The 21295-nt window shown below is 39.6% G+C and overlaps 2 protein-coding genes across 3 annotated transcripts; one reads left to right on the top strand and one right to left on the bottom strand.

Moving 5' to 3' along the window:
• Positions 1-3024: 3024 nt before the first annotated feature.
• Positions 3025-5226, bottom strand: sdf2 (stromal cell-derived factor 2). Its single transcript, XM_027003673.3, has 3 exons — positions 4812-5226; positions 4314-4510; positions 3025-4134 (listed from the first exon to the last, which is right to left on the bottom strand). Exons 1-3 carry the CDS (start codon positions 4984-4986, stop codon positions 3838-3840), a joined length of 669 nt encoding a protein of 222 aa, XP_026859474.1. The 5' UTR covers positions 4987-5226; the 3' UTR covers positions 3025-3837.
• Positions 5227-5289: 63 nt separating this feature from the next.
• On the top strand, positions 5290-21083 carry supt6h (SPT6 homolog, histone chaperone and transcription elongation factor). Of its 2 annotated transcripts, none has more exons than XM_027004436.3 (37): positions 5290-5424; positions 6325-6444; positions 6556-6729; positions 7008-7081; positions 7689-7863; positions 7993-8074; positions 8571-8826; positions 8970-9071; positions 9186-9299; positions 9954-10043; positions 10162-10304; positions 10706-10854; positions 10941-11057; positions 11868-11997; positions 12144-12294; positions 12502-12656; positions 12821-13016; positions 13131-13270; positions 13377-13494; positions 13594-13670; positions 13835-13970; positions 14118-14255; positions 14415-14582; positions 14684-14811; positions 14911-15118; positions 15706-15853; positions 16027-16169; positions 16395-16535; positions 16735-16930; positions 17109-17347; positions 17589-17702; positions 17785-17909; positions 18016-18128; positions 18263-18340; positions 18434-18615; positions 18748-18950; positions 19062-21083. In XM_027004436.3, the coding sequence occupies exons 2-37, from the start codon at positions 6339-6341 to the stop codon at positions 19249-19251; spliced, it is 5199 nt and encodes a 1732-aa protein (XP_026860237.2). In that variant the 5' UTR covers positions 5290-5424; positions 6325-6338; the 3' UTR covers positions 19252-21083. The 2 variants fall into 2 exon arrangements, with proteins under 2 accessions (XP_026860237.2, XP_026860242.2); XM_027004441.3 differs by having other exon boundaries at positions 6559-6729.
• Positions 21084-21295: the final 212 nt, after the last annotated feature.

Genomic DNA, 21295 nt, shown 5'->3' on the forward strand with positions numbered 1-21295 from the left:
GCTGACTCAAAGCTGAATGTTTCTCACTACCTATAATTTCTCCTGCGGGAACTTTTAATTGCAAAAATAAAATTGAGGAAGTGTTTGTATAAATGAGTCAAAAAGGTACATGAAAGACTATCACTGTTATACTGGATTTTGTGAAGCTCTAAATAATTAAGTGTACTTTACAAAGTTCCCTATGCAGACAAACCTGTATAACAGTGTTTCAGGATTTGGATTTGGAAAACACTGAATTGTATAAAAGTCAGTGGCTCCATCTAGGGAGCCTTTCTGAATTTGCAATATAGAATTTAAGGGGAACATACTATATTTATCAGCAAGAACATTACTCTATCTCTCTCTCTCTCTCTGTCTATGTGTATGTACATGGGTGCATAAAAGTGCTTAAATTTAAAATAATTAATCCTAGCCCTTACCCTTTTAATCTCCTAAAATTCTATAGATCCAAATAAAATAAAGATCATATATGCAAATCTTTTTTCTGTCTAATTTTGCATGCAGACCTAGTGGGCTAAAGTGTCATAATGCCATCTAACCCTCTATGTGCGATAGTTTGTTTAAGTCTCAACTATTCTATATAATCTCCTGATTATTGCCAAATCAACATTTTATTACCATGTTCAATCACTAATATTGGTACACTTCAGTAGGTCTCTTGGTTGCATGGAGATGATTTTGCTTACTGGTGTCTATTTTGGTTATTAATTATAATAATTTTTAATGTCAATGGATTTCTATGAGTTTTTTAAATCTGTACAGTCTGCTCTTGAACTTAAATTGCTTGCAGTCAGGCTCATCTCTTTAGCATGCCAGGTGCAATGCTGAGGCTTTTGTGTACATATTTTAAGAAATGTAAAGAAAAAGCTTATTGAGCTTGATACTTTGCATGCCCGGTAAGGACTGTATGATCATAGCAATATGATTTTTAAATAAGATATTAATGCTTGTAAAAATTCTGAATAAAATTTAATCTGTATTTTGAATAAAGGTACCTATTACGTGAACATAAAATTAAACATCTTGTATCAGTCAAAGGGTAGTCTGCTCTTGTTCATGAAGTCGGTCTTATTTAGTCTCAGCCTGTTCATGTTGACATATATATTATAAAGTTTTTTTTTTCTGATAATGCTAGAAAATTGTGATGGGTTTTGTCATCAATATGCAGCTTATATTTGTCAAAAGTACACAAATGTAAAAAGCTCTTCAAAGTCTAGCAGCTTATTATTTTGTTGCAATTGTTACAAGTTTGTTACAACCTTGAACAAAAAAAGCTGTTTATTAATGCTGTCTTGAGCTCCTTTGATGAAATAAGCATATTTTTTTTTCCGTCAGACAACAATCTTGCAATTTCAAGACAGTGTTGCGAGCAGATGTCCCCGTAGCAATTTTAGTTTTTCCTTTGCAGAGACCAGAGCATTAACGATTTGAGAAGGAACTGGATGAACCCATACAAAGAAACCATGCCAAAGTTATGGTGAACAATTTAATCATTACTAAGAGACATCGTCAAGCATGCTATCTGGCAAACTGTGGAAAAGGCCACAGATCCCTTCGAGCAGACAAAACCTCTGCTTATGCCAACAAGACATATAAGGACGTTGACTACAACAAAACTGGCATGAATGAAATGTAGGAATCTCAGACTCATGGTTGTAGACACTGTCCAGCTTTTAAAATAACCTGAGTATTGTAGAAAGTCATGAGAAATCTAAATTTACTTTCACATGTTTGCTGAATTTTCTGTATTAGACTGCAATGGCAGTATCTGTACCTTTTGTTAACTTGCTAAAAAAGAAGATTCCAGTGGACTGATATAATGTCCTGCACTAATGGACAGGATGTATGACATAAAAACCAGCAGTAGTCAAATGTGGACCGCAAATCCAAATATGTTCCTGGATTTTTAAATAGATCGTAGTCTGAATAATTAAATGATTAACGTAACTGGTTGGCCACTTTGTTGTCACACCTGACTCCTATGTAAAAGGAGATTGGAAATTGAAGAACTATGATTTGAATTGGTATAAGATTCGCAAGGAAAGATGAGGGATTATAATCCAGTTGTATTCTTGGGGCAGATTCTATCTTTGGTCATATCTATGATTTAGGCTCTGTAAATATGGGTCTAATATTTTAAATTAAACATCATTTTATTCATCACCCTTTCAGCATTTCTCATTGTTTCCCAACCAATAATACACTCCAAATGCTTTCCTTTTCTGCAGTATTGTGGTTGCAATTTACAAAGTAAGTAAAGGAAATAAGGTGGAAATACTGTCTCTACATCTTTAACTACTTCAAAGTGTGTGCATATGAATGTTTACAGAAACAGCTAATTGCATTTTTCATTTGTGGATTTATAATCATCCTATTAAACAGCTAATTGCATGCTTCATCTGTGGATTTTTAATTAGCCTATTATTATCAGTTAAATGCTGTAAATTATGTTGAAGGCTGTTTGCTAATGTTGCAATAAATAACAATAAAAATGTGGTGGAGTCAAAGTGAAAAAAATATTTTTCAGATCCAGTTATCTAGAACAGTTTTATAGTGAAGCTTATGTACAATTTCTTTTACATTATGTATATCAGTCACAGAACACTCACCTCTCACTGTCACGTGGTACACCCGCCACGTGCAGCGGAAGTTTCTTGTTTGTTTGTAATCACGCCTACATGTCTGCACACACCTGTACCTAGTGTTCTGTGTTTATATATTTAAACCCTTCGGTGTGCGCGTCACTGTTGTTCATTGCCCTTGTTCGTATACGTTTTCACAATGTCAATGCCCGTGTTTGTGCTCATCGTCTACATCATACGTGAGTGCCAATGTCATGTCTATCAATAAACGTCTGTCACTGTCAAGGGAACCTGTGCATTCTACTCCTCGCCATGTGGCACTCGGGCCGTTACGCTATGCAACCTGAAGCACACAACTACTGAGGTTACTGGTACAATTAAGAGTGCAAAAAAATATTTTGCACATATATGTTTATATGGATTTACTCAAATACCCTTGCTGTTGGGTGCATTTAAGATTTATTGGTTTGACAGACTTGACCCAATCCCTGGTTCCACCGCACAAAGTTTTGCTGAAAAAATAAATGTCCGAAACCCCACATCCCTTTTCTTTACATTGGGTGACGGCTAAAGACCGAAAAACAGATAGCAATTCTGATGAGATAAAGTTACATTACTTGAAGCTTGTACTGGACAAATTGCCCTTATCCAACAATCAAATCCATAAATATCATTACCTACACAGCTTTCACATTAAATAATACCTCACTGTTAACATAAGCCAGTTAGTCTGTAAAGTTTCTGTCATGAGGTAAGAGCTTGAAGGCAATTTTCATTACCAAACATCAAACTGTAAAAGACAGACTGCATTATGATAAAATACAACTTGAAAAGTAAAGATGTACTAATGCTTTTCAGTAAGAATATCTTTGGTAAATATGTTAATATCTGTATGACATTTTCAGAGGTTTTGCCTACTATACTAACACTGCTGTGGATACACCTTCAAAACTTCAAGTTCTTATGATATCATGGAAGAATCAAGAATCATGTGATAGAAAAGTTTTACCTAGATTTTGTTGTCTGGTGAAACAGTTATATAAAATTTATCTTGGGCGTCTGTGTGCCCTACGTATTATTGTGCAAATAATATAAATGTGTGTATTTCAAGTGTTAAAACTGGGTATGAGGTATGTTCTAATAAGTATGATTTGTGTAACATTAGAATTTCCACCTTCTTGGAAATGGAAATAGAACATTAACAATTGAAAAAACACTATTGTGTTAGATGGACTACTAGTTGTAGAGAAACCATTCAGAACTCAGTATGTGGTGGGGTGCTGAAGTCCCTTGACCCAGTGTCAGTGGGTTTCATGAAAATACCCTCCATAGCTTTCCAGTAGCTGTGCTGGCTGGTGCTGGTCATGGCATGCACTTCTCGCTGGCCATGAATGGGCCGGCCATACTCTTCACCTGTTACTGACAGCAGAGTGTCTGTGGCAGTGTGTCGAAACCTCACAGAATCATCACGCTGCCATAAAGACCCTCCACAAAGTACAGTCCATTCATCAAGATGGTCGCCCTCACCATCTTCTCCAAAGGCACTGACCTCCTAAATTAGAAAAGAAAGATTTTTTCACCACGTTCATGTATTACTCCAAATACACCTGCTTATGGGATGTATTATAGATCCATGTAACAAATATTTGTAATATATTTTGTTCTGCCGTAAAAATAATTTAAAATCTTAGGTTATTTGTATGGTGAGAGTAGATATGCATGCTTTCAAACCTGATTAGAAGACAGTGGAGATGCAAAATAGTGGCTGTGAAGATTTCGGCCCGTGTTAACATGCGTGAGCCTTATATTTTGGCCACATTTTATAGGGGTCCCACGATGACACACTGCCCCAGTGGTGCCACGAACACTCCAGTAACTGTTACTGTCTTCTACTGTAGTGACTCCTGTCACTGATTGCTGGCCACTACCTAAGGTATAATTACAAAGACGCAAAAGCTCACTGAACAAAAGGTAAACTACTTTAAAACGCATATGCCCAAACACATAGCTATAGGAGATTAAATATAAAAGAAGGCGGCAAAACGGTTTAAGATTTGGGCAAAAAGCTCTTTGTCCAATATGTAAGAAAGACAGCATCAAGGACAGTTAAAATCCTGAGTGTTGATATACAGAATATGAACGAGCAGAACAGCTAATAAGGGTAAATTAGCTAAGCACTAAACCGGCTAGCTATCTAGTTAACTCCTAAATCAGCCTTGGTGTACTCACCAGAACCGTAACGAACATCGTGAGAATGTAGTCTTACGTTGTGTTTGACGTTGAGCAACTTTATGACCGAGCCACATGTGACAAAATTTACTTCCGAACCCAGAGAAAATCTACACATGCATGATAATAAAATTGAAAAGCACAAAAAGACCAGTGAAATAATATAGTTGCCCATTGCTCTAACTTTCACAGCTAACTCGCTAGCTAGGCTAGCATAACTAGCTCAGAAAATTATCCAAGTCTACGTCATCATGGAGAAATAACGGGTAAGCGTGACATTGAATAGAGCGCCTACCTGTGGTTTGATATTATCAGTATAAGGCACAGGTTCCTTTCTATAGTCACTGCATCATTAAATTTTGGTCATTTTAATATCCCATATTTTAAACACAATTTCAGTACCATCCATTAGATTTTTGGTCGTAATATAAAACCTTTTCAAATCGCGTCTCGTTTCCAGACTCGTCAGTGAAGACCGGATGTTACATATTCCATACCGGAATCAAAATCACGCTGTATTATCTCGGCCATTTTTGTTGTTAGCTGCCATAAAAGTAACGTTTGTTCACCATTTTCAGTATTTTCGAGAATTATAAACATACGGCATCACAAGGTAACGTAAGTGATATGCCTGAAAATGATTGTAGTTGAAGAATCTATTTGATTATTCATCAAAACCTCATTCGAGCTTGACTAACTTGCCTAACTTGGCTAACGCTAGCTAACGTAGCTAGTTCTGTGTGTCGGTATAGGCCTTGTTTTCTTGTTGCAAGACTAAGGAAAGCTACCGCACGTTAACATCTCATCTGCACTGTCGTTTTATGTTGGGGAGTTTGCATTGTTATCAAAAAGCTTCAGCTTTGTTGCAATAAGACTTGTTTATTAAAAGATGTGTTGTGTCCCTGCCTTCAAATCCATAGCTAGCTAATTATTAAGCTAACGTCAGTGTGGGTAGCTGGCATAAATGAGTGAGCGAGATAGCTACCTAGCTGTCTTAGATAGGTTAAGCTATGTAACCAAACATTTTAAAAATGTTTTATTCTGTACTGTGCTGTTACAAGGGGTTGAATTCTTAACCCAGGACGGATTTGCTAAGGATTTATTATTTGTGGTCATCATACCTGCTACAGGTAACAGTGGTACATTGCTTGGCTAATGAACCAAAGTAACTGCTGAAAATCTTTTTTTTTTTTCTTCAATCGGTTTTGTCCTGTCGCGATACTCAGATGCTCGTTTTCCCTTCTGCTCTTTCATTGTCTGATAACTACTTCGTAAATCCATTCTGCGTCTACAGTATAACGGTTGTCGTTTCTTGCAAGGGCATGATATAATTCCTGCTCTGCTAACGATTTAAGAGTGCAGTTTATTTTAAAAGCTTATGCTGTTTGTCATGTATGGCCAGTCTACTCGTGTTGCCCAGGGCTCATCACACGCAAACACAAAATAATAATGGTTCCCATAGCATAAACAAGGAAGCATAGTCCAGTAAGTTATTGCTTTGTGTGTGTTTCAGTAACCTTTGCAAACATGTCTGACTTCATTGAGAGTGAAGCTGAGGAATCTGAAGAGGAGTTTGAGGAGAAGGACTTGAAGCCCAAGAAGACTCAGCGGTTTATGGAAGATGATGATGATGGTACAGTCCTAAAAAGATGTGTGATAAGATTGGTTTCTAGCCGTGTAGCTGTATTACCAATACGTGTACTTTTGGGTAGTCATGAGTTTTTGTTTTCCACTGTATCTTTAGAAGAAGAAGAAGAGAACACAGAAGATCAAGATGAGCATGGAAACCTAAGAGGGCTTATTGATGATGGCAATGATGAAGAAGAAGAGGAGGAGGAAGAGGAAGAGGATGGAAATAGAAGTGGGGCTGTTGACAGCGACTCTGGTGAGGAGGTCCGTCATCGACGCAGAAAGCGCAGTAAGTAAACATTTACATTTTTAGAAGGCCATTGCATAAAAGTTCTAGCTTTTCTGTGGGGAAAAAGATGTTGTGGTTAAAAAATACTACAACCTGTATTACAAGAACATTGTCCTTTCTTTGTGCTGATTCATTTTGTTGTAGTTCAGAAAACTCATTTTTTGTAGTTTCTGACTTGCAAAAATAAACTATACAGACATTAATTTAATTCATTCATAAGATTCATGATGTAGAAGTCTACAGGTTGAACTAGATGACCTTTTTTTATTCTCATCCAGGTTATGATGACTACCTGGATGATGATGATCTGGACCTTATTGAAGAGAATTTGGGGGTCAAAGTGAAGAGGAGAGTAAGTTAGCGAAAGCCTTTTCTCCCCACAGTGCTCCACTTTTCACCTTCCCATGCCTAAGATTCACCTTCCCATGCCTAGTCATAAAGCATGCTCATACTTTTATAGACACTAATCATGGGAAACCTCTTTACTATCTATCATATATGTCCATGCATTGGTATAGCAATGGTAACCATTTTGATTTTTTCTGAGGGCCTCTATGTTGGATTGGGGGAGTTGTGTGAAAAAGAAGATATAAACCTGGTGGTATCATAACAACTAGCTATAGACTACACTAATCTTAAATCTGGTCATAGTGTTGTATTTTGTATTTTATCGCTCAGGCTCCAAAAAAGAACAGTCAGATGCAACTTTGAGGGGGGGGGGGGAATAAATAGTTTATTAAAACTTTATTTACAGCTGTACACATTTATCAATTTATAAAAATGTCTCTTATTTCCAAGATTTATTGTGACTCACTGTACTTTATATACGCACAATTTGTGTTTTATGCGCACAGTTTACGCCACTGATCTTCCATCTTTTGTCTGGTAAATATGGATTAGCCACAAAAGTCAACAAAGGTGACTGATATCAAGTCTCAAAACCTCCTCTATCCATACAGAAAAAGAAGTATTCACGAGTGAAAACAATGGATGATGAAGGTGAAGATGATGAAAAAGACCTGATTGCAGATGAAATTTTTACTGGAGATGGTGATGGAGAGGGAGAAGAAGGAGAAACTGTGGGTACGCTCCATGCTGGAGATGATGAAGAAGAGGAGGAGGAAGAGGAATCTGGTAGGAAAGTTAGGATTTTTGACCTGTACTTCATTACTCTTGACTGTTGCCATTGATTGTGATGGTTACCTTTTAGTGTTTGCTCTGTGAAGTTCACTAGGATAAGAACTTGTATTTGGATCTCTGCAGACATAGATGATTTCATTGTGGATGATGATGGGCAGCCCATCACAAAAAAGAAGGGGAAGAAATTTACTGGCTACACTGATGCGTGAGTAATGTATACGAATATAATGTAGAATATTTAGAGATTTTTATATATATATACACCCACACACACACACACATATTACATATTACTGTCGCATAGGCTCTTGGTTTTTCTTTATTAACACATATAGACACATTTTATGATCCTCTGATAAAAGTAGCCTTGGTCATCTTTAACCTTGTATTAATAGTTACCTTACACAATAGTTTCCCCAAAATGCAGTGATAAACTTCCTTCATGCCTGTGGTCAGATATTTTCAGAATCCTTTGCTGAATTAGAACCAGAAGCACATAAGAGAAATTTAATATCAGGTAAATGTTTGCGAATGATTTGTGTGTATTGATAGTGTCAATGTTTGAACAGCAAACCCTTCACAATTCCTTCACAGGCAATTCTACAATCTCTAAAGTCAGTCTTCAATGATCTGAGAAAAGCAGACCTTGACCTTCAGTATTCAGTCTCACTTTGACCCTCATCTGATTCCTTGCCCTCTAGTGCTTTACAAGAGGCTCAAGAGATTTTCGGTGGTGACTTTGACTTTGCTGAGTTCGACACTGAGGCTTATGATCATGCGGAGGAGGAAGAGGAGGACCAGGACGATGAAGCATGGGATCGACCAAAGAAGCAGACCAAGAGAAGGGTGGGCCGCCGTAGCATTTTTGAGATCTATGAGCCCAGTGAACTGGAGAGCAGTCACATGACTGACCAAGACAATGAAATACGTTCCACAGACATGCCAGAGAGGTTCCAGGTGGGTGTGACGTGCCTTCTCACCGTAAACCTACATTAACATCTGGCATGAGTTTCTTATACTTGTGTATGATGTTATTATGCTCTTTATGACTTAGTTTGTGTTTCTTATTTGTGCTTATTGTCTGTGACTGGGGTATCCAGTTACGCTCTATACCTGTAAAACCTGCTGAGGATGAAGAGCTGGAAGAAGAGGCTGAATGGATCTACAGGAATGCTTTCTCCACACCAACTATTTCAATGCAGGTATTATCAAGTTTCTTATGATTATTTCATTTTAGGTATGCGGTAAACTCAAATTTATGGTGTTATCATATAGGGTTAAACTCCATAGAACTTCACCTTTCTACTGCATTCTAGGAAAGCACAGACTACCTGGACCGTGGGACCACCACTAACTTTAGCAGGAGAGGTCCCAGTACCATTGCTAAGATCAAGGAGGCCCTTAACTTCATGAGGAACCAGCACTTTGAGGTACCATTGTTAAATATTTAAACATAACAGGAAAAAGAAGGTGGCATTAGTTGTGTGAGGCACTGCTTCAAGTGAAGCCTTTTAAACAAATGTGTTCAACCTTCACATTCTTATATAGTTGAAAACCATGCCTATATGTTGTCACATGTTCTATGATCCACGTTTGCTGCCATCTTATTACTGTTATCAACTATTCACCTTTGCGAATGACCCTTTTTTGATTATTAGATAAAATAACATTACATTATAAAAAAAATTTACACTGAGATACTGGAATTTTGTATGATTTACATATATGGAAAAGTAAGAGCAGTGAAGAGAATCGCTATCTAATAGAGAATAATTCTATCACACCTTATTGTTGAGATTTACATTTTATTACACTCGTCTCACCTTTACATAGTTATTATTCTATTATTAACTTGCCACATTTGGTGGTTTTTCTCAAATGTGAACCCTGGTGATTCAGAACTAGACAGAGGCACGCATAAAAAATCTTGCCTAAGATCTGTTGGAACCTTGAGGCTAGCAAGTCTAGCAGACTAGTAAGCATTGGCCCACCCTGTCATACTCATATTCATCCTTACTGTGTTTTAAATGGCAGTGAATGTCTGCAATGAACTGAGCTCTCCTTGTTCCCTTTTTACCTTTTAGGTTCCCTTCATTGCGTTCTACAGGAAGGAATATGTAGAACCAGAACTCAACATTAACGATCTGTGGAAGGTCTGGCAGTGGGATGAGAAGGTAGGGGTAAATTTAACTCCTCATATTTTTTACACCTCTTATTGTACAACAATTTTATTATATTCACATACTCCCTGTGCTAATAAATTATTTTTGGTCCATTTGTCATTTTCCGCAGTGGACCCAACTGAAAACGCGCAAGCAGAACCTGACCCGTCTTTTCCAGAGAATGCAGTCTTATCAGTTTGAACAGATCTCTGCTGACCCTGATAAACCACTTGCTGATGCTATTCGTCCATTAGACACAGCTGACATGGAAAGGTGAAGATTCTATACCTATCCTATAGCTCACTAGTCTTGTAGTCATTATCATGTACATGACAGATAGAGCTGAGCATGAATGCTAGCTTGTGAAATTGCCTCTCAAGATCATAGTTCCATGAAATTATGGTGATGAACCAAACACGAGAAAAATTATTTGAGTGGAAATTCATAGATGTGTTCCATGTGGTATTCTAAGGAGAGGTACTGGAAATACCAGCTATTATAATAGTCAGGATGATGCTCCATCTCATAGAAATTTCTGCTGCTAGTATAGTTGCTTACTTGTTATGAAAATAGTCTGCCTCTGACTAACCCTCTCACTCTTTGTAAGGGTTTTGACATCTTTCCATATCATTACTTTCATGTTTGTTAATAAAATGTGTTGTTTATCATGGCAGACTAAAAGATGTCCAGTCAATGGATGAGCTGAGTGATGTCTACAACCACTTTCTGCTGTACTACGGACGAGACATCCCCAAGATGCAGAATGCAGCCAAAGCTACCAAGAAGAAACTGAAGAAGATCAAGGAGGTGTCAGAAGAGGATGGTAGAGCCATGTTGTGATGGAATAAGCATTACTGGCTACAGTATTCATCTAGACATTGGTCAGATACTATGTTTTTTGGCTACCAGGTGAGGAAGCTGAAGTGGAAGAAGAGGAGGAGGAGGAAGAAGAGGAACAGAAGGGGCCAGATCTCAAACAGGCCTCCCGCAGAGACATGTACAGCATCTGCCAGACTGCTGGACTTGGTGTGTGACTATCCCAGTTTCACTTCCGACAACAGGGATGAGCACTGCCAAGAGAGTGTCAGACTCAGCTACTGAATCAGCACTGAATCAGAAAAAGGCACACGCTTATTTCTGACAAATCAAATAAGTAGACAGTGAGTTGTTCAGTACTAAAATATTATGCAGGTGTAATGATGTTAGAAAATTGTCTGGGTGGTCACACTTTTTTCCTACCTCTGCATTTGCTTGCGAGATGAAATAGTAAGGCCTCTTAAGCAAAACTGAGAGAACTGAGGTATGGCTTGATACCTTTGAGAATACTTTAACCAGAAAGAGCACATAACTGAGACAAAATATTGTGCTGTAGGGCAAAAATCATCACTCCATCACTTTTACTTGAAATGTTAGGATATTCTAATGGTCCTTGCCAACAAGGCCAAAGGCCTCACAACTAATAATGATGGCAAGAATCCGCTGAGTCCGTGTTGCAGCTTGTACTCTGTGAATATGGCATTGGGCTTTCCCAACACTGCTGCTAAAATATGTCAGGGGGCTTATTTCTGTTGGGCTAAAATTTCCAGTCTCTGGCAGTCTGTCTGGCTGTTGGAGTGTTATTTGTTTTTTCCTTATTTCATTAGGCCCTTACAAGCCTGACTATTCAGTTCTGATTGTTTTGAACACGAGGTTCCTAACTTGCATTTTCCGAGGCACCGTTTTTTACTTGTGGTAGACCTAAAACTTTTGAGAGCTTTATTTTTGTATGACCTATTCTAACTGTTGTGATGCAGAAATGTTTGCCTACATGTTATTACATGCGTTGCATCTTTACAGATGGATTGGCCAAGAAGTTTGGTCTCACTCCTGAGCAATTTGGTGAAAACTTGCGTGACAGTTACCAGAGACACGAAACTGAGCAGTTCCCCGCAGAACCCTTGGAGCTGGCCAAGGACTATGTATGCAGGTATCAGACCACAAATGGGAAATTCCTTGATTAAACTTATTTAAAATGCATAGATAGTAGTCCAGCTATGGGAACAAATGGTTGCTTGTGTACTTGTGAAAGGGCACTCAGCATGTCTTAATATCTTTCGTTCCTAATATTCACAGCCAGTTCAGTACTCCCGAAGCTGTTCTGGAGGGCACTCGCTACATGGTAGCCATGCAGATTGCCCGTGAACCTCTCGTCAGACATGTGCTGAGACAAACATTTCAAGAAAGGGCCAAGATTAACATCAGGCCAACTAAAAAGGGCAAGAAGGTATGTTTTTCATACACACCTTTGTAAGTACCCATACTTTTACCTTATGTTAGCAAGTAAATGGTACCAGAATAGCAAGTTTGTGTTCCTTATTTGTCACTCAGTCTAATAGAAGTTTGTATTCAGAGATCTACTATTCAGTCTTTTTCATTAGGTTTTGCTGATTTGTCTTTCAGTTGTTTAACCTGTTGTTCTCCTTTGTCTTAGGATGTTGATGAGGCACACTATGCCTACTCCTTCAAGTACTTGAAGAACAAACCTGTAAAGGAATTGAGTGGAGACCAATTCCTAAAGATGTGCATGGCTGAGGATGAGGCTCTGCTCGCTATAGACATCTGCATTGACTTGGTTGGAGTTAAAGGGTAAAACTGTTCTCTCAGACTCTGTCTATTCTGTCTCTAAAATGCATTCATTTCCAACAGAAGCTGGTTTACTTTGGGATTATTTTTACTTCAATGCTGTAAATTATTAAAATGGTTTACTACTTGCCTCGATATTATTTGATGTATGTTTCTTGGATCTGCAGATATGCAGGTGATCAGACCTACTTTGATGAGATAAAGCAGTTCTACTACAGAGATGAGTTCAGTCACCAGGTTCAAGAGTGGAACAAGCAGAGAATGCTGGCCATTGAGCGGTCCCTGCAGCAGTTCCTCTATCCACAGATGGCCAAGGAGCTGAAGAACAAACTAATTGCAGAGGCCAAAGAGAATATCATCAAGGTCTGTTTTTACAAAAAGTCTTTTCATTAATGATCTGTACTGTGATATATTGAAACACAAGATAGCTGGAAAGGGGCTGGTTTGATGTTTTTCTCTTTTTGCTCTGTGGTTCAGTCATGCTGCAGGAAACTGTACAACTGGCTGAAGGTAGCTCCATATCGACCGGACCAACAAGTTGAGGAGGATGATGACCTTATGGATGAGACCCAGGGCAAAGGCATCCGTGTGCTGGGAGTGGCCTTTGCTTCCGGAAGGTATTACTCCCAGGCATCGCCTAAAAGCCCTTTGAATGTCATGCAGTTTACTCTGCTGATTACTTGACTGCTGGTTACTTGACACCATCTGTCTTGTTTTCCACAGAGACACACCTGTTTTCTGTGCTCTGATCAATGGTGAAGGAGAGGTTGTGGACTTCCTCAGGCTTCCTTATTTCTTGAAGAGGAGGAATGCATGGAGAGAGGAAGAACGAGAAAAAAAGGTTAAACAGCAAGACATGAAATTCCTCAAAAGGGAGAAATTGTCTGTTTGTAATCAGTGGACTTGGTCATATGTGTAAATATTTAAAATGTCTCTCCAGCTTCAAGACATTGAAAATCTGAAGAAGTTTCTACTCAGTAAGAAACCCCACGTTGTTGCTGTTGCAGGGGAAAATCGGTAGGCAGTTCTGGCTTTGTCTAGAGATTTTCCTATGCCAGTACTCACTTAGTCCACTGTGTTGTCAATACTACTGTGTGTGTGCTGTTGCTGTCCTTTTTAAACTTAATTCACTCTCAGTAACCTTTGTCTGCATATGGTGTGTCGTGCCTGCTCCCCTGCAGTGACGCGCACATGCTAATGGAGGACATCAAACGTACTGTCAGTGAGCTGGAGCAAGACTCCTCCCTGCCCGCTGTGGGAGTTGAGCTGGTTGACAACGAGTTGGCCACACTGTACATGAACAGCAAAAAGTCTGAGGTGAATTACTGCAGTGTGACAAGCTTTAGAGTTAAACAAGGCTATAAGGAAATCAGTTTTACTTTTCAGGATGCATAGCAAAATCCTGTGATTTTTAGTCGTTGCTCATAGTAACCCAGCTCAGTATGCTGTGCTTCTCTCCCATAGGCCGATTTCAGGGATTACCCTCCCCTTCTCCGCCAGGCTGTGTCTGTGGCTCGCAAGATTCAGGACCCCTTAGTTGAATTTGCCCAGGTTTGCAGCAGTGATGAGGACATTCTCTGCCTAAAACTACATCCACTACAGGTACTCTAGCTTCTCTCTATATCTACTGCTTATATAAACTCATGCACAAAGTGTTTATTGTTGCAGTACATTATGCACACACAATTGTATATGTTTGTGCTTTTGGTATTAAGTTAATGGTTTGCTCATTATTTTTTGGGTGTTTGTCGCCTCCTCCAGGAGCATGTAGTGAAGGAGGAGTTGCTGGGAGCCCTCTACTGTGAGTTCATTAATCGGGTAAATGAGGTCGGTGTGGATGTGAACCGGGCCATTGCTCACCCATATACACAGAGTCTGGTCCAGTATGTCTGTGGATTGGGACCAAGAAAAGGCTCCCATCTGCTCAAGGTAAGCAGCTCTGCAGTGTGTCACTGAGTATGAGCTGGTGAGGGCTGATGCCTTGATTCAGTGATTAGATGTTAAGCAGGAACCTCTTTGTTTTCACTCAGATTCTGAAACAGAATAACACTCGACTGGAAAATCGGACTCAGCTAGTCACCATGTGCCATATGGGACCTAAAGTGTTTATCAACTGTGCAGGTTTTATTAAGATTGACACCGCTTCACTTGGAGACAGGTAAGCAGACAACTGTTTGTCTGTACCTGATTGACCTGGCATTCTGCTGGTTTATCCATAAAAATCTGGCAGAAATAAACTGTATTTTTCACCTTGTAGCACTGATTCCTACATTGAGGTTCTGGATGGTTCTCGTGTACACCCTGAGACCTATGAGTGGGCACGAAAGATGGCTGTAGACGCTCTGGAGTATGATGAGTCAGCAGAGGATGCTAACCCCGCTGGGGCATTGGAGGAGATCCTGGAGAACCCAGAGAGGCTGAAGGATCTTGACCTAGATGCCTTTGCTGAAGAGTTGGAGAGACAGGTGAGCCAGCGACGGCACAGACTAGGCCCACTGTAACCAGTAGATAATAATACAACTTCTAGGTTTTTACTCTGTCAGAAGAAATAAAGACAAAATCAGCTTGACTTGATCTGAAGGTGTGTATTAGAAACTAAAAAACAATGTCTTGGAAAAATGCATCTTATAGTCGAGCAGTAGATTATTTGATGACGGCAAGACTGTCTTGTGTTTTTTCCTGCTGTCCCCATTTCTCTCTCCTTCCTAACTCTTTACTTAGGACTTTATCCAAACTTTTTGACGTGCTACTACGTGGTAGTGCAGATTCAGTCCCCTTTGTCTAAGATGATCCTCAGTAGCCAACTTTTGAACCAAAAAACTGAAATGCTGGGTGTGAACCTTTTTTACAATGAATTAAGCCACTGGGTGTCACTGTTGGATCAGGCCTTGGCTCGTTTTGACTGTTGTGATTTTCGCCGTTCTCTTTCTGTATCAAGTTTTGGTTTTTTTTGGTTTTTCTCACAGTTCAGTGGACATGAACAGAATCTGTGCATTTGTTGTAGAAATATCTGTTGCATATATTTATACCACATTTTGTTATGTTGCACCAGGGTTATGGCAACAAAGGGATCACATTGTATGACATCCGTGCAGAACTCAGCTGTAGGTATAAAGACCTGCGTGCCCCATACAGACCCCCCAACACAGAGGAGGTCTTTAACTTGCTCACCAAGGAGACGCCCGAAACCTTCTATATTGGTAAACATTGTACATCTGAACCAGTAGGTGTATGCAGTAATTTTAAACCGATTATGCTCAGTCATTATTTTAAAACTTAGATATTTCAAAAAGACAGAGCTTGTTTTTCTTTTTAGTCAGTCATTTTTGCTTACAGATTTAAACAAAAAAAAAATTGGTCTTTTTTCCTGCAGGTAAACTGATCACCAGTGTTGTAACAGGCATCGCTCACAGACGACCACAGGGGGAGAGTTATGACCAGGCCATTCGCAATGATGAAACTGGTCTGTGGCAGTGTCCCTTCTGCCAGCAGGATAACTTTCCTGAACTTAGTGAGGTGAACTACTTTCACTTCTCTACCATCTTTTAATTGTCTCGTAACTTGCATGCAAATTAGACTTTACCCACATCTTTTTAGCCACTCAGTGTAATGATGCTACAGAGATGTTTGGTCATTGGGGATAATAAAGCTACCTTTATCGCAGACATCTAAGCATTTTAACACAGCATCAGATCAGACTGTGTAAAAATTGAGGTAAAATGGTTATGATTTTCTCCTCAGGTCTGGAACCACTTTGACAGTGGATCCTGTCCTGGCCAAGCTATTGGTGTGAGGACTCGTCTGGACAATGGTGTCATGGGTTTCATTCCCACCAAATTCCTCTCAGACAAGGTTGTTAAACACCCAGAGGAGAGAGTCAAGGTAAGGTCATCATAACAGAGATTAATTTGGTATTATTATTTCTTCATTGTAACTTCTACAATTCTAGACTGAAAGTCAAGTTCTTGTAAGTTTTGAGTGTTTCAAAACTGTAGAGTTCATGCAGTCAGTAGGATATCCCAGAGTCTAGAAATAGTGTGGCAGATTTAAGCAATAATGCTTTTCTCTTATCTCTTTCTAGGTTGGCATGACAGTGCATTGTCGTATCATGAAGATCGATATTGAGAAGTTTAATGTAGACCTCACCTGTAGGACATCTGATCTGAGTGACAAGAACAACGAATGGAAGCTTCCAAAGGACACTTACTATGACTTTGATGCTGAAGCAGAGGATATCAAGCAGGATGAGGAGCAGAAGAAAAAGCAGCAGAGAACCAGTGAGTACCCTAATCTTAGATTACAGATGTAGAATGCCTCATCGCAGGCATGAACAGGAAGTGCCATGTGACTTGTCTTTTTTTCCCTTTTATTTTAGGTTCTGATGGTGCTCTCTGAAAGTTTAGCATTTTTAATATCTCTTAAATAAATATGTATTTGTTCCCCTCTTCACCATAGCTTATATAAAGCGAGTCATTGCCCATCCATCATTCCACAACATCAACTTTAAGCAGGCTGAAAAAATGATGGAGACAATGGATCAGGGTGATGTGGTGATCAGACCAAGCAGTAAAGGTGAGAACCATCTGACAGTTACCTGGAAGGTGGCAGATGGGATCTACCAGCATGTGGATGTGCGGGAGGAGGGCAAAGAGAATGCTTTTAGCCTGGGACACACGCTGTGGATTAATAATGAGGTGAGTGCTCAGCCAAGTACAAGCCTTATGTTTGCATCCTTTTAGTGCAGATAAATTGTGACCTTATTTGTCCTGTAGACTGTTAAGTATGTTATTAGCCTTCCTCCCTTGTTATGCAGGTTATAAATAACTAGTTTTAAGTAAACAAGAATTTTGAATGTTGATATTGTGTGGTAAGCAACTATCAAACAACTAATATTTAAAGGAAATTTGTTTGATTCACCTCTATTTCTGTATGCAGGAGTTTGAGGATCTAGATGAAATCACTGCCCGTTATGTGCAGCCCATGGCAGCATTTGCTCGGGATCTGCTCAGCCACAAGTACTTTCAGGACTGCAACGGTGGTGATAGGAAGGTGTGGTAATTGGGTGTCTCCCTGCTCTCTGTCGCTGGTCTCTCAGAGGAAGTGTCTGATTCATCTTTGTCTGGCTTTGCAGAAAATGGAGGAGCTCCTCTTTAGGGCCAAGAAGGAAAAGCCCACATTCATCCCCTACTTTGTATCAGCCTGCAGAGACCTGCCAGGAAAGTTCCTGCTAGGATACCAACCAAGAGGGAAGCCAAGGTTAGTCAGGCTCCAATTAAACCTACTGTCTGTTTTCACAAGGGGAACTGGATATGGGAAATTCACAAATTGGTTGTAAAAGTATTTTCTCTTATCTCACCTGTAGGATAGAGTATGTGACCATCACCCCTGATGGGTTCAGGTACCGCTCCCAGATATTCCCCACGGTCAATGGCCTGTTCCGCTGGTTTAAGGACCACTACCAGGAGCCTGTTCCAGGTCAGACCCAGCTCCTGCACTAGTCTGACTTTGATGGACCTTTTTTTTGTCAGTCATCATGTTCAGGTGGGATTCTGTATTATCTGAAGGTTAAAAGTTGCATATCCACCTATCATTTTTGTGTGTGTCTGAAGGCATCACGCCCAGCAGCAGCAGCAGAACACGAACACCAGCATCTGTGAACGCGACTCCAGCCAACATTAACATTGCAGGTCTGTTACTCGACCAAAAATAAACTTGCTTGATTTTCCTTCTGTATTCATATCCCTTAAACCATTTCCCCTTCCTTCCCCTCTTACCATCAGATTTGACGCGAGCAGTTAACGCTCTGCCCAGGAACATGACATCACAGATGTTTAATGCCATTGCGGCAGTAACAGGGCAGGGCCAGAATCCCAACACTACTCCAGCCCAGTGGGCCTCCAGCCAGTATGGCTACAGCGGAGGCAGCAGTGCAGGGGGAGGAGGCAGCAGCAGCGCTTATCACGTACGGCGGTCACACCTTGAACCAGTGTTTGCTTAATCACAGCTGAGCACCCGATCTTACCAGGGTACAATGTAAATAGCACTTATCTTGTGCTTGAACTTAACTGTACACTCTCACCCCACCCACCCTCAGGTTTTTGCCACACCTCAGCAGCCTATGGCCACACCTATGATGACGCCCAGCTATTCATACACAACCCCAGGCCAGCAGCAGGCCATGACTACACCACAGTATCCCAGCAGCACGCCGCAGTCCTCCCATGGGCACCATCAGCACTCTTCCTCTACGCCGTCCTCCTCATCATCCTCCTCCAGGGTTCGGACACCACAGCCCAAGTAAGTGTGTTCCCCACTGCAATCATAGTGTGTGCTTTGACCAGCCTCCTGCCTCCTCTGTTTCATAACTTGATGGAAAGCTAAATGATTTCTCTCTTTCTTTTTCTTCAGAACCAGCAGTCACACAGCTGTGGACTGGGCTAAAATGGCCGAGCAGTGGCTGCAGGAGAAAGAGGCGGAGAGACGGAAGCAGAAGACCCCTCGCATGACGCCCCGCCCCTCACCTAGTCCCATGATCGAGAGCACGCCTATGTCCATTGCTGGAGATGCCACACCGCTGCTGGATGAGATGGATCGATAGGAGTGGATAGAAGTCCATGTGACCCCTGTCCCAATACCACACCAAAAAAAAAAAAAAAACATCTTCCATCTCCATGTCTCTCTTGTATTCTTATGCTCTATCTCTTGCTCTCTTTCACTGCTCCAAGTGTTTGATTATCAGAAAAGCAGTCATTCAGAGCTGACATTAGACTCTACAAAAATGAGTTGATGACCAACTTTTTCAGGAAATGGACCTATGAAGTTTGTCACAAAATGTTTCTCTTTATTTTCTTTTACAAACAAGCGCATGCCAGCGCTCTATTTTGTCTTTTTCCTATTTTTGGTTCAGGTTTTAACAAGAACTAAGAATTAACACAAGACTCTGAATAAAAGCATGAATGGTGGACAGTCTCTGTTGCTTACAGTGTTGAATTTTGTAAGCTGGCTAATTCAGACTTGTATCTTTATTAAATGTGGATATGAATAAGACGCCACCATTTGCTTCACTAAACAGAGCTGTTTCATGTATATGAATGAATAAAACAAAATTTAGGTATGAACCTAAACACTGTAATGCACACATCTTGTGCTTTGTGTAACCAACCAGACTTTCTGAGCACTCAAAAAGCAGATACAACCCTTTGTAGATTTACCCCATGTTCTAGTGTGCTGTGTTCATAGTAAGACTTGCATATAAACAAACAAAAATAACTTCTGTTTGAGGGCTAGTTTTCATTTGTTGTAGCATTATGAACGTGTCAAGAACTGGAAAAGAGTCTTAAATGACTCCCATTACATTCTGTACTCTACAGATCTCCAAGTCCAGAACTATGATGGGTAGGAATGCCACTTATGGTAAACGCCGATGTTTGAGGCTCTTTACACATTTTCAGCTTTTGTGGTATTTCTTTCAAGTTTAATGTTTTAGTGGCTTCTCAGCCTGTTTTTTTAATATATGAATTAACATTTATTTAGATTTTCTTTTATCTTTTGAACAATGTCTTTCTTATTCTCCTGTTAATGTGGTTATAAGCTGGTTGATTTTGATATGGTTCAGCTAAGATATTTAAATTTTAGTCATGAGCAAACATTTCTTTTTAAATTGTTTTTGTTTTTTTAAGCTGAACCAAACATACTTGGTTCTTAGCAAAAGCATGTTTTCTTCATGCCTCATCTCATACATAAATGAAAAGTGACAAGTTCCTGATGTGAATTTCATTATACACCTAGTTATTTTAGCGCCTAGTTAATACTTTATCAATGTATGGTGATATGCCCTTTTTATATATATATTTTTTGTTATAATATATTTTTTCCCAAGGTTGCCAAGTAGCATAGTCATTCCTTCCTATTTTATTGATATTTTGGAAATGTATTCTTGCCCAATCATGTGTTCTGTACAGAAGTTGTATCATGTGACTGTATGATCTTGATGGCAGGAGGTGATGAATGCAAAAAGAATGACTGCTGTTTAGTGTAATTCACTGCTAAGATCGCTTTAATTTCTTTCCTTTGATAAAATTCTCAAACGTAAATACACAGACTCAATGTCAGAGTGTTTAATCGGCATCTCTAGACTCACTGTTTTCTTAACAGTGATCTAAAATAGGAAATGTCACATAAACCAAGAGTTTTAAAAAAAAAAGTGTTATTACCATTGCAAGCATGTTTTGTAGCAGGTCTAATGAAAACCCCGTTAGGTACCTTGGCAAGTCAAATGCACTGAGGATAAGAGAACCCATCATTAAAACTGAGCATCATGATTCTCTCTGATCGTTGATACTAACTTGTCACAAATTGGATAACTGGGGGAATAATGTAATTTACAATAAGAATTTGTGTTCAAATAAATAAAGGCCCTTGTCACAGTAAGTTTTTTACTATAATTTGGTTGGTTTTCACTCTGAAAGAGAGGTTTTCTTCCAAGCACTGGGAAACAGTTTTCATTCTATTTTGCTATGGGAATCCAGTATTCTGGCACATTCAAAAGATTCTAGTCATGAGTGTTGGTGTAAGTATGATATTAGCTGAAGAAACACATGACACAGTGAAAAGAACAAAGAGTTCACTTAACGATACTCCCC

This window comes from Electrophorus electricus, chromosome 8 (assembly GCF_041902795.1).
Source record: "Electrophorus electricus isolate QZ-2024a chromosome 8, ASM4190279v1, whole genome shotgun sequence".
Taxonomy (NCBI): Eukaryota; Metazoa; Chordata; class Actinopteri; order Gymnotiformes; family Gymnotidae; genus Electrophorus; species Electrophorus electricus.